At 44.8% G+C, this 13054-nt stretch overlaps 2 protein-coding genes across 2 annotated transcripts in view; one reads left to right on the top strand and one right to left on the bottom strand.

Annotated features, from left to right (window-relative positions):
- Window positions 1-6835, bottom strand: part of pkp4 (plakophilin 4) — a 117465-nt gene extending 110630 nt beyond the window's left edge. Inside the window, exon 1 of the mRNA XM_056288858.1 lies at window positions 6710-6835. The gene's annotated coding sequence lies outside the window, so the exon portion shown is untranslated. The remainder of the gene's footprint in view (window positions 1-6709) is intronic.
- Window positions 6836-8937: 2102 nt separating this feature from the next.
- The window catches only part of LOC130121207 (coiled-coil domain-containing protein 148-like), a 55522-nt gene continuing 51405 nt past the window's right edge, over window positions 8938-13054 (top strand). Inside the window, exons 1-2 of the mRNA XM_056290086.1 lie at window positions 8938-9086; window positions 9530-9651. Of these exons, the coding sequence (XP_056146061.1) occupies window positions 9008-9086; window positions 9530-9651 (201 nt within the window). The 5' untranslated portion in view covers window positions 8938-9007. The remainder of the gene's footprint in view (window positions 9087-9529; window positions 9652-13054) is intronic.

The raw sequence follows: 13054 nt of genomic DNA, 5'->3' as shown, positions 1-13054 counted from the left end.
ATTTTACTTGGTAGCAGGCCCTTAAATGTCTTGACATTTAAGACGTGATTCTTCCATTTTGCTTGGCAGACTTTTATGGAGGCAGGTGAGGAGAAGAAATGCTGCAGGTCATGTCGGGTTTCAATAAGTGGCTGGGAATAGGCATAACCCTCTTGACATCAGCCTTCATAGTCAGTAGAACACAGGGGCCTGACACCGGGGCGATGCCTTCACCTTTTGACTAAATCCAGCAGCCAAGTGTGCATGCTCACTACTCCGGAATGACATCCGATCCCACAAATAAGATATTTGAGCCTGACACAAAAAAAAGAAGAAAAAAAAGCCACGAAGTTGTGTCTGTGACTTATGTGACTGTGACTTGGAGTGCTCCCATTTTCAAGGACAGCTTACTGCAAAAGAACTACCCCACTTTGATAAATAAGGCACACAGGAAAAATGTATGCATATCATTCCAAAACACTTGGTCACCTTGGTCACTCTGTACTGAGCAGCCATTACTTACAACAGTACGACACCAAGTTTAACAATCGTGTATTCATCATAAGGTGCTATTTCAGGTTATGTGGTCAAGCAGGAAGGGGCTGCAGCAGGGTTTATTTCTCAGGTCATATACTCCACGGGGATGCAGTTTTAGCGAGTACAGAGTTTTCACCTGGGGTGTGAAAGTAAAAAAAAAAAACACTTTTGAAAAAGGTATCGTAAGTCCCAACTGCAGGTGGAAAGTCCTGATAGATAAATTTTGTGATTAATGAGCCTCGTAGGAAGACTAATAATCAGGCCAAGTCTGGGGCAATACATGGTGGAAAAGTGCTTTCCCATTCACAGTAGACGCTGGACAGAGGCGGTCTCCTGGACTCAGCATGTCAGGACTATGGAAGGCTATTTCACTGGACAAAAACCTTTTGTGCACCTAATCTGTAAAAGCGCTGACATGCTTTGTGTTCTTTATTATCTTCAGCTGTCCGGGGTCCAACAAAAGCGTGAAATCTGGAGCTCTTTCAAGAATGTATACCCAGTTTGATTACAAAATGAGAGCTAATCACACATATGCCAAACCTAAACTTCGATTTTACTTCTCACAGGAAAGAATGTTTTTCTAATATGAGACTAGGCTATGCTGAGCATTATGCATTATGCATGACGAGCAATTAGAGTGGGAATCCTATCGAGTGTTGATAATGCACCAATGTCTTCACACGCCATTAAAGATGTTGACAATACATAGCCTATAATTTAGTCTGCTGCTAACTTTATTTCCTTTATCCCAGAAAACCCCTAAAACAGCATAGCAAACATAGATATTACAAATTCACAGTGGAATTTCCCAACTCTACGACTTGTGGTTTGTCCTCAAAAGGCGGGCCAACTCTCTTAAGGCCACACCATGCAAATGTGGGATGGAAAGAAGCTAAGTGGGGTGGGTTTTGATGGAAAAGTAGGGATTTCAAGCTAAAGCATATATAAAAGCTCCTCACTGACTGATGTCTACTATGATCTATTATTATCCTGCAATGAGGCCACACCACAGTGGCTGAGAGTCCATCCAGAAAGAAAAAAAAAAGATCTCCTCAAAGCAGTGCACACTACACATTTTGACTGCAACATACTCAGTCTGTGTTTTCCAACCAGGCACCAAAGTTTGCCAAGAATTGGGGGAGGGAAAGACAGATAATAAGATCAACGTACCCTGCTGACAAGCTTGGCTTTCTGTCGGGGCATCGTGGATGTTCCCAGACGCTTTATCAGTTGCCATTCACTATGTCACACAATGAGATCTATTGACATTTCCACCATTTATAATCTTACATGTTGTACCACATTTGTTTGTGACGACACTGTCGTGTCAAACTGGGCTGATTTTGTGTAGTCTGAACTCAGCATTACAGGGTCAACAAGTCTGGTTTATAAACCATCCTAAATTTAACTATGAATGATTTATTTTACTGTGATGTGATTTTACTGTGATTTTTACTGTGATGGCCTGGCAGCCTGTCCAGGGTGTCTCCCCGCCTGCCGCTCAATGACTGCTGGGATAGGCTCCAGCATCCCCGTGACCCCAGTTGAGATAAGCAGCTTGGGTAATGAGTGAATGAGTGATTCATTTTACGATGTAAATCACGAAATGATTGCAACGTCCCCCTGATGAAACTCCTCACTGTCAGGTGAAAAGAAGCGGCTGGCGACTCCACATGTATCGGAGGAGGCATGTGGTAGTCTGCAGCCCTCCCCGGATCGGCAGAGGGGGTGGAGCAGCGACCGGGATGGCTCAGAAGAGTGGGGTAATTGGCCAAGTACAATTGGGAGAAAAGGGGGGGGTTTTAAAGGATCACCAAATTTCCATACTGTCATTTTGCCCCTTCAAACAGCACCTTATGGGCATCAAAGAAATTTTACAATTATGCTGTGGATAAAACGTTACCAGAAAGATGATTCACTCAGGGTTTGGAAAAGAAGTGGAGTAGACACAACTCACATGACCAAGAGCCATTCAGTTGAAGGTCAGAACTGAACTGCATTCGACTGATAGTAACCTGACTGGACTGTGCACAAGAGATGCTGACTCTTGACTGCCCAAGAACAACGACCATATGTTTGGGCAGTCGGCACATACATTTATGCATTTGTGAGTGAACTTGCACATCCATAATCAAGAATTACCTATTTTGTTTACAACCTTTCAGGCTTTGAAGCAAAGGGGGAAACACTTTTCCTCTCTCATAGGAAACAATACCTTTAATCATGACAAAGAGGCAACTCTTACATGGAACAGGATGAGGGCATAAGCCTTAAAGTGCCACTGACAAGACACAAATAAGAGCCCGGTGAAACAGGTGAATGATGGGTGGCCACCCTGCAAGTTCCACCTAAGCACACAACTTATGTCAGATTACATCAAACTGATCAGGTGGTCACGACAATCACACCAACCTAAGAAACGCCTCTCACGACCACGTAGTTTAAGTGTTAACATTCCTGTTCACTGCAAAAGAAAAACTTTTGATGCAAACTCTGCTTTCATTTGGTTGTTTACCCACACAGCCAACAAAGGACTACATGAAGGATGCATACGTTTACTGCGCCCAAGGCAAAATATGAAGATCAACAAGCCTTCGGGAAGGAAAAATAAAAACAATTAAATGTTAACTATTAGTCTACAGGCTTGCTTTGATAAAACATCACTTCTTCGGGAATGGCATAATGCCATCCCTTGTAGACGCAAAACCAACCCCAAAAATTAGAAATCAGGTAACTTTGAGTCTCAAGACTGTTATTCCATTATCCCAAATCCTCCCAGTGAACTCCGTCAATAGATATCAGCTGTGTGGGAGTGCGTGTCCTGGGCAGTAATGCGAATCACGAGGATAGTAACCTAAGAGGTTGCTCCTAAAAGAGTCTGTGTGTGTGTGTGTGTGTGTGTGTGTGTGTGTAAGAGAGAGTATTCATGCCATAATCTGCTTTGTCATAGACACATTCACTGTTGAAATCAAATTAACCTGCATCATAGCACACTATCGAGCTGGGGCAATAACCTGGCCCAGATGCAGCACAACACCAGAGACAGCTTCTCCTCCCACAGTGCTTCAGAAAAAAAGAGCGATAACTGATTAAATGATTGCATTTTACCCGCTTCAGTTTTACTCTGAATTTGAGATTTAAAAATGGCACGGGATGGTCAACATAGATGCTGGATTTTTTTTTTTATGGCAACGACATTTACTCCCATAAGGGCTGAGGAGTGGTACCGCTTACAGATAACCAACAATAATGAGAACAGATGGGGACTTAAAGGGTCGATATAGTGTTTTTGTTAAACAGGTAAACTACTCTTTGCTCAATTTAAATCAAACATACATTTTGAAGATATCTGCTAACCCGAATGGTAATAAGATGATGACTATATTGCCTTAACAGTGACTACATCCTGACGTGGGGGTTTGGGAAATAAGTTTTATTTGCCGGAGCAAAGGATGCATAAAGGATTTTAATGCATTGTCAAACGCCACATCGTCAAGCAGGACACATCATTAAGACTCATTTTATCGCTCGTTTTACAGCCTCGGCATATCAGTTCAATATCACAGAGATCTTGAGGTAGTCTGACCTGTTCACGTTTGATAACCCCCCCCCCCCGCCTTCTTTTTTAAATGCATTTGGTGAATTGACTCAATGGTATCCATCCATCCATCCAGCCATCCATCCATTATCCAAGCCGTTTATTCCTGTGGGGGGCCGGGGATGCTGGAGCCTATCCCAGCAGTCACTGGGCTGCAGGCGGGGAGACACCCTGGACAGGCCGCCAGGCCACAGCAGAGCCATTACGTTTCAGTCACGATAAAATCTTATTTTTTGCAAGGCGCTTTCATTGCATCACATTTAACTTTTTAATTACGTTTTAATTTAATTCAAGTGACGGTAACTCAATTTCAAACAATCAGAAGCAGAAGTAAACATAACATAACTTGGTGCTCAATCTGCTCAGTTAACGAGAGAGAAAAGGTACGCCTATCTTGCGGGACGAGAAGAAAGGGTACGCCTATCTTGCGGGACCAGCATTATTAATTATAAATATAAAACTTAATTAAATATACACGTGTGTGTGTGTGTTGGCTCAATGGTATAAAGACTCGGTCTGTTTAGCTAAAGAGAGAGGAAAGGTACGCTTATCTTGCGGGACGAGAGAGGAAAGGTACGCTTATCTTGTGGGACGGGAGAGGAAAGGTACGCTTATCTTGCGGGACGGGAGAGGAAAGGTACGCTTATCTTGCGGGACGGGAGAGGAAAGGTACGCTTATCTTGCGGGACGAGCGGAAAGGTACGCTTATCTTGCGGGACGGGAGAGGAAAGGTACGCTTATCTTGCGGGACGAGAAGAAAAGGTACGCTTATCTTGCGGGACGGGAGAGGAAAGGTACGCTTATCTTGCGGGACGAGCGGAAAGGTACGCTTATCTTGCGGGACGGGAGAGGAAAGGTACGCTTATCTTGCGGGACGAGCGGAAAGGTACGCTTATCTTGCGGGACGAGAGAGGAAAGGTACGCTTATCTTGCGGGACGAGAGAGAAAAGGTACGCTTATCTTGCGGGACGAGCGGAAAGGTACGCTTATCTTGCGGGACGAGCGGAAAGGTACGCTTATCTTGCGGAACGAGAGAAGAAAGGTACGCTTATCTTGCGGGACGAGCGGAAAGGTACGCTTATCTTGCGGGACGAGAGAGGAAAGGTACGCTTATCTTGCGGGACGAGAGAGGAAAGGTACGCTTATCTTGCGGGACGAGAGAGGAAAGGTACGCTTATCTTGCGGGACGAGAGAGGAAAGGTACGCTTATCTTGCGGGACGAGAGAGGAAAGGTACGCCTATCTTGCGGGACGAGAGAGGAAAGGTACGCTTATCTTGCGGGACGGGAGAGGAAAGGTACGCTTATCTTGCGGGACGAGAGAGGAAAGGTACGCTTATCTTGCGGGACGAGAAGAAAAGGTACGCTTATCTTGCGGGACGGGAGAGGAAAGGTACGCTTATCTTGCGGGACGAGAGAGGAAAGGTACGCCTATCTTGCGGGACGAGAAGAAAAGGTACGCTTATCTTGCGGGACGGGAGAGGAAAGGTACGCCTATCTTGCGGGACGAGAAGAAAAGGTACGCTTATCTTGCGGGACGAGAGAAGAAAGGTACGCTTATCTTGCGGGACGAGCGGAAAGGTACGCTTATCTTGCGGGACGGGAGAGGAAAGGTACGCCTATCCTATCTTGCGGGACGGGAGAGGAAAGGTACGCCTATCTTGCGGGACGAGAGAGGAAAGGTACGCTTATCTTGCGGGACGAGAAGAAAAGGTACGCTTATCTTGCGGGACGAGAGAGGAAAGGTACGCCTATCTTGCGGGACGAGAGAGGAAAGGTACGCTTATCTTGCGGGACGAGAAGAAAGGTACGCTTATCTTAAGGGACGGGAGAGGAAAGGTACGCCTATCTTGCGGGACGGGAGAGGAAAGGTACGCTTATCTTGCGGGACGAGAAGAAAAGGTACGCTTATCTTGCGGGACGGGAGAGGAAAGGTACGCCTATCTTGCGGGACGGGAGAGGAAAGGTACGCTTATCTTGCGGGACGAGAAGAAAAGGTACGCTTATCTTGCGGGACGGGAGTCTCCGCCCCCTCCTCAACCACCTCGCATTCCAGAGATTCCCGTACTGTAAGCTCACCTGCCCTTTCCTTCTCCCTGCTTCTACCGGACACGTTGAAAAGCAACACCAAAACTAACTCCGCCGCACACAAACTCCCACTCGGTGTCGTGTGTCGAAGCGGAACGACGCGGCCCATAAGTTTTGGGGGGTTTTCCACGTAACGGTCCGGACGCCCCGAGTTCAACACGGGGGGATAAGGCGGAAAGGTCCCTCAAAAGGTGTGCGGTGTGGTGCGGTGCGTCGCGGTGCGGTGCGGTGCGGTGCGGTGCGTCGGCCACGAGAGAAAAAGGAGGAAAGTGTGTAAAACGCCTCCCCACTGTGCTAGAAGACCACAGCGGAGGATCCCCTCCGTAACGTACCCTCAGCCAGGACACCGACCGCTCTCGGCCTTTCTAAGAACTCCGGACTCGGGGGCGCTGACTTACTTAAGTCGAGCCACTCTCGCGTCGAGACGCTTTCATCTTTCTTTCTGTCTTTCTGTCTTTCTTTCTTTCTTTTAACAGTTCGAGTGAAGCAGCAGAAAAGCAGTTCCGTACCTTTGGGGGGGGCAGTTAGTGCGCTGGCTGGGCGCGGGTACGGATCCACATCGGACCGCGTAAGTTCGCCGGTGATGAAGTCCCGTCCCGGTAAATCCCGTCCTCCTTTAGTCCCATGCGTGAGAAAAAGCCCGAGTCGCCTCCATAGCGGGAACCAGTCGACGCTCCGCGGCTCTCTGCTCGCCCTACGAGGGAACCCGAGCGCGCATGACGTCAGCGGGCCGTGCGTCCGCGGTACGCGCTCCTCATTGGACGGGCTCGGGAAAGGGAGCGTTTCATTGGGGGAGGAAGTCGGTGTCGTTGAATAGACCAATGAGAGGAGGAGGAGGACGGTTTCCTTGGTTACAAACTTTGTAAACCTGTACGCTGCTCGGGAGCGCGGGGTGCCGTCAGGTAGGATTAATTCTCAGAATTACCACACTGCCAACACAGAAAACGGTCGGTTTCGAGTGCCCCCCCCCCACGTTTCCTTGGCTCACTTTAGTCTTCTTGTCCTGCTCAGTTTTGACCAGATCACTGAAATAACGACGGCTCCACATCGACTCGTTTTACAAATGTAATTGTTCCTTGTAATAGCTAACATGCTAGTCACTCAATTCAAAATGCAAGTTTTCTTCCTTCATTTGACTTCCCTCATTATAACTACTGAGCTGATTTGGATTTTGGTATGCTCTAATTGTCCCCGTGGCCGTGGGGAAATTATGCTCTGCATTTAAGCCATTGTAAACTACTAAGACCCGTTAGCCCCTAGCTAGCTAACGGGTCTGACCCTTTAGCCGAGCGGTTAGTGATGTCGCCTTGTGGTGCAGAACAGCTCGTATCGAATCCCGCACCGGGCAAGAACATAACCGGGTACACCATGCTAGCTAGGAGCAGTGGGCAGCCGCCGTGCAGCACTCGGGGACCACCTCCAGTTCCTCTCGCCGTGCCTCGGTCATCAGGGTCACGGACAGGAGTATTAACCCTAACATGCGGGTCTTTTTGATGGTGGAGGAAACCGGAGCACCCGGGGCGAAAACCCACCGCAGACACGGGGAGAACATGTACACGCCACACAGAAGACAACCTGGGATGACCCCCAAGGTTGGACAACTCCGGGGTTCGAACCCAGGACCTTCTTGCTGTGAGGCGACAGCACTAACCACTGGGCTACCGGGCCGCCAATGATGACCATCCACATGCAAAATATTTCATAACAGTTTTCAACTAGTACATACCTGCATACTACTAGTACATACCTGCATCTTGTGGTTTAGGAAAAAATGAAAGCATGAACGAATGAACCTACCACCAAGGGTTGGCATGTCTCTCAAATAAAGATTACAATCCCATAAAAATCAGACAGGTTTTGTTATATATCACAAATCCACAAATTCTTAATCTTAAATTGTTATGGGGTATAGTTACAAAAAAACCCATAAATCTTTGCTGTGATCCAAAAAGGCTTTTAGGTTTACTAGCAACATGAGCAAGGAACAGCAATCATCTTCGGTGGATCTCAAGAAAAGAGTCTAATTTCATTTTATTCATAGATGAAATGTAACACTGTTCTTGTATATTTAACACCCAGTGCGTCCGAGCTGACACGGGCCTATGTGGCTTGAATTGTCAACCCCCAATACCAAAAGGAACGCACAGTTAATGTGGAATTTAGGATGGATGGTGTATCCAGAGAGATAACAATGTACATTAAGGGAGTTAATTATTTTTCCCTATGACTTTAGCCTCAAAGCTTTTTTTCATAACCACCATATGAAATAGATTATTGTATTAAAAGGCATTATGATGGCAGTGTAAAAATTGGTTCTGCATCCCCAGCAATTTCAAGAAGAATTGCGATAAGAATGGATAAATAAAGGATTCATTCTTGCCAAGTTGGTAAACCAGGGCAGAATGTTGGTATTGGCAATTCATGTGTTACATTCAAACTGTACTAATGTCATTCAACAGCTGAACAAGAAGGACCCCAGAGATGTTTTAGCATTTTTGATCACACTGTGCTCGCCATCTGTCTCCTGTTACTCATCCTTGACTGTTGTTCATCCTTGTTCAACCCTGACAGAGCTTTTTACAGTCTCATCCAAACCTTGACTATAGAATACACTGCTTTTTGTAATAGCGGCTATCTTATTATCATCTTTATTGTTATTATTTGCATCACTAAGCATTATCTTAATGCTTTCAATAAGTCCACTAAAGCAAGTAATGTGCAGGTGAAATATTGACCTTTTTATTCGAATTAATCCTGTCTTTTTCATATACTTTTTTTTTCCTGTGCTATGCAAAGTTCAGATATTGATGTACAACTGCAGCTGTGCAGTGATGAGTGGAAGGGACCTGCGTGCCTTCGTCACAAACTTCAGATCAGAGGATGGGGGTAAGTCAGAGGACTGGTCCTTAGAACTGAGACATTGCTGACTTGTGACTGGCCCCATGGCCTGTCGTTCTTTTGAACAGATATGACCTGAAGTGCCGGTGTTATGATCCCCAACGTGCTTCCGAGGCTTTGAGGCTGTTGTCAGATGCGGCATTGCCTATGTTTATTCACCTGTCTCTTTAGGTCACAGCTGAACTACTCAACAAACTGTCTGGTATAGCTTATTTGCTTCCCACCTGTCTCCCCTAACTCGCCCTTGCTGAAATCCCCCCACACAATGAATGACACATACAATTCATTAGCCCTGAACGTGTCCCGTTTCTCTATCTCTGCCTCAACATTTTGTTGAAGTCAGCATAAAGACTTTACCTCAGACATCAAAAGCAATGAGATGTTCAATGATTTTTCTAATTTAGCCATATAATTTCCCTTCACCCATGCAGAAAAACTGGCACTACAGATGAAGGATGGTCTTTGGAACTCAAAGTACAAACCAGTGGAATATGAAGCACTACAAGCTATTGTTGAGGCAAAGCATCAAGAATCTGAACTCATTGGCCAGAGGGTAAATTTGGTCACTTTACATATTATGCCTGTTTTGGTATTCAAGTTATGATTATACAAGCATTTGTACTCACATCATATAACACGCTGCCTGAGCAGCATATACAATAGAATGCAGGACCTACTCCCTCACCGACAACATAGATATTCAGCATGTGCTTTTTTTCCCATAAACAAGTTTTTTTAACCTGCATTACCTGCCTACCTTTGGGAAGTTCTTGACCTGATAATGACTCTTTGTATCAAGGGTGTGAGGTGATAAAACAACATGCCAGAAGGCGCTGAGGGCATCTCGCTCGCTTTCTCTTGCACTCACAAACACAAACATTCACTTACTTATGCACCCATACATGCATGCATATGTATATGTAAATGTATATGCATATGCATATATATAAACATGTGTGTGTGTGTGTATGCATGTATATATATATATATATATATATATATACACAATACATTTAATTGAATTGAATATATATTCAATTTATTGTCATTAAAAACAATGTGCAGGCACATGTTAAGAATGAAATGAGAATGAAAGAATGAAATTAAATATATATATATATATATAATGTAAAAATATATTAAGAAATAAAATAAATATATATATGTATAAAACTTTGTTAAAAGGAACACTCAATGGTAGGGAAAGTGCTCAACAAATAAGGAGCAAAATAACCCAGTGAGTCACGTAAATTCTTTATGAGACAGTACAAGTATGAAACAGGCTTGTACTGTCTCATAAAGAATTTACTTGACTCACTGGATTATATAAATACAGTGCTGCTTGAAAGTATGTGAAACCCTTGAGCAGTTTAGATTTTTCTGTTGTTTTACCATGATTTTCTTATTCTATCATCACCAGTTTTTATGTATGAAATGTCAGATATATGTTTATCAGTTGAATGTACATGTTTAGTGGGACTTGTTTTAGTAGCCCAAAAACTACATGAAACATGGAATTAGTGTATGTGCAAAAGCAAGTGAACCCCCAGCTGCATTGGTTAAGTCAAGCAGGTAACAGACTGTGGTGAAACACATTTGGGTGCTTAATTAATCATTTAAGCAGACCAATGAAATGAGACATCTTTGGGAAAGGGTTTGGCCTGCACTAATTAAAAGAGAGAGGAAACCAACCAAACCACTGTGGTCCCATACAAATCAACAATGCCGAGAGCAAAGGAGATATCCGAGGACATGAAGAAGAGGGTAGTGACAGCCCATCAGTCTGGGGAGGGATATAAGACCATCTCCAAAAGATTCCAGCTCCATCCATCCACTGTAAGACATACAATTTACAAATGGAGGGCCTTCAACATGACAGCAACTCTGCCTAGAAGTGGACGCCCATCAAAACTATCACCCAGAAGCACCAGAAAAATAATACATCAGGTAAAGGCCAACCCACACATCACCTCTAGAGAGTTGCAGACCTCTCTGGAAGCATCTGGGACAAATGTGCATGCGTCTACAATCAGACGAAAATTGAATAGCCATGACATTCATGGGAGGGTTGCTAGAAGGAAGCCTCTGCTCTCAAAAAAGAACAAAGCTGCCCATTTCAACTTTGCCAGAGAGCACTTGGACAAACCAGAGACCTTCTGGAAGTCCATTCTCTGGACAGACGAGTCCAAAATAGAATTATTTGGTCACAATCAAAACCAACATGTTTGGAGAAAAGCCAACACTGCATATGAAGAAAAGAACCAACTCCCAACAGTGAAGCATGGTGGTGGAAATGTGAAGGTCTGGGGCTGCTTTTCTGCTTCTGGACCTGGACGACTCCATATTATCCAAGGAACCATGAATTCTCCGGCATATCAACAAATTCTTGACCAGAATCTCCTGCCATCAGTCAGGGAGTTGAAGCTGGGATGAAAATGGATTATGCAACAAGACAATGACCCAAAGCATTCCAGGAAAACTACAAAGGAATGGCTTCAGAGAAAGAGGATTCGTACTCTGGATTGGCCCAGTCAAAGTCCGGACCTTAATCCAATTGAAATGTTGTGGCGAGACCTGAAGAAGTTGGTACATACCAGATGTCCCTCCAACCTCTCTCAACTGGCTGAGTTCTGCAAGGAGGAGTGGGCAAAAAGCCCCATAAGCAGATGCGAGAGACTGGTTAGTGGTTACAGAAGACATTTGGTTGAAGTGATGGCTGCAAAAGGAGGAGCCACAAGCTACTAATACAAGGGTTCACATAGTTTTGCACATGTTAAATTTTCAGTTTTTGTGAAATAAACCACCTTTTTGAATTAAATAATGAAAATATATTGCTTTTTTGTGTCCATTATTTGGAAGGTGTGCTTTACAAATTGGGATTTGGATGTAGGTGTAATAAGCTTATCTTAATGTTTTTTACAAAAACAGTGACCATGTCTGGAGGGTTCACAAACTTTCAAGCAGCACTGTATATACGGGGGTGCAAGGGGGGGTGCAGAGGGTGCAATGCACACAGGCGCCGCATCAGCGGGGGCACCAAAACACCATGCGCAAAAAAATATATATAACATGTAACTATATATTCTAATCCAAAATTCTCATCTAAGTAATAATATTTATAAATATTACACTTTAAAAAAACCAAGTAGGCCTTTAACCAGAAATTGTTTACTGTACATTGTACTTTGGCGCCCCCGCTGATGCGGCGCCTGTATGTATTGCACCCTCTGCTTCCCCCTCGTCACGCCCCTGCTAATATATATATATACACTCACTGGCCACTTTATTAGGTACACCTTGCTAGTACCGGGTTGGACCCCCTTTTGCCTTCAGAATTGCCTTAATCCTTCGTGGCATAGATTCAACAAGGTACTGGAAACATTCCTGAGAGAGTTTGGTCCATACTGACATGATAGCATCACGCAGTTGCTGCAGATTTGTCAGCTGCACATCCATGATGCGAATCTCCCGGTCCACCACATCCCAAAGGTGCTCTACTGGATTGAGATCTGGTGACTGTGGAGGCCATTTGAGTACAGTGAACTCATTGTCATGTTCAAGAAACCAGTCTGAGATGATTTGAGCTTTATGACATGGCGCGTTATCCTGCTGGAAGTAGCCATCAGAATATGGGAACACTGTGGTCATAAAGGGATGGACATGGTCAGCAACAATACTCAGGTAGGCTGTGGCGTTGACACGATGCTCAATTGGTACTAAGGGGCCCAAAGTGTGCCAAGAAAATATCCCCCACACCATTACACCACCACCACCAGCCTGAACCGTTGATACAAGGCAGGATGGATCCATGCTTTCATGTTGTTGACGCCAAATTCTGACCCTACCATCCGAATGTCGCAGCAGAAATGGAGACTCATCAGACCAGGCAACCATTTTCCAATCTTCTATTGTCCAATTTTGGTGAGCCTGTGCGAATTGTAGCCTCAGTTTCCTGT

The sequence above is a fragment of the Lampris incognitus genome, chromosome 11 (genome assembly GCF_029633865.1).
Source record: "Lampris incognitus isolate fLamInc1 chromosome 11, fLamInc1.hap2, whole genome shotgun sequence".
Taxonomy (NCBI): Eukaryota; Metazoa; Chordata; class Actinopteri; order Lampriformes; family Lampridae; genus Lampris; species Lampris incognitus.
This window is presented reverse-complemented; position numbering and strand designations above follow the sequence as displayed.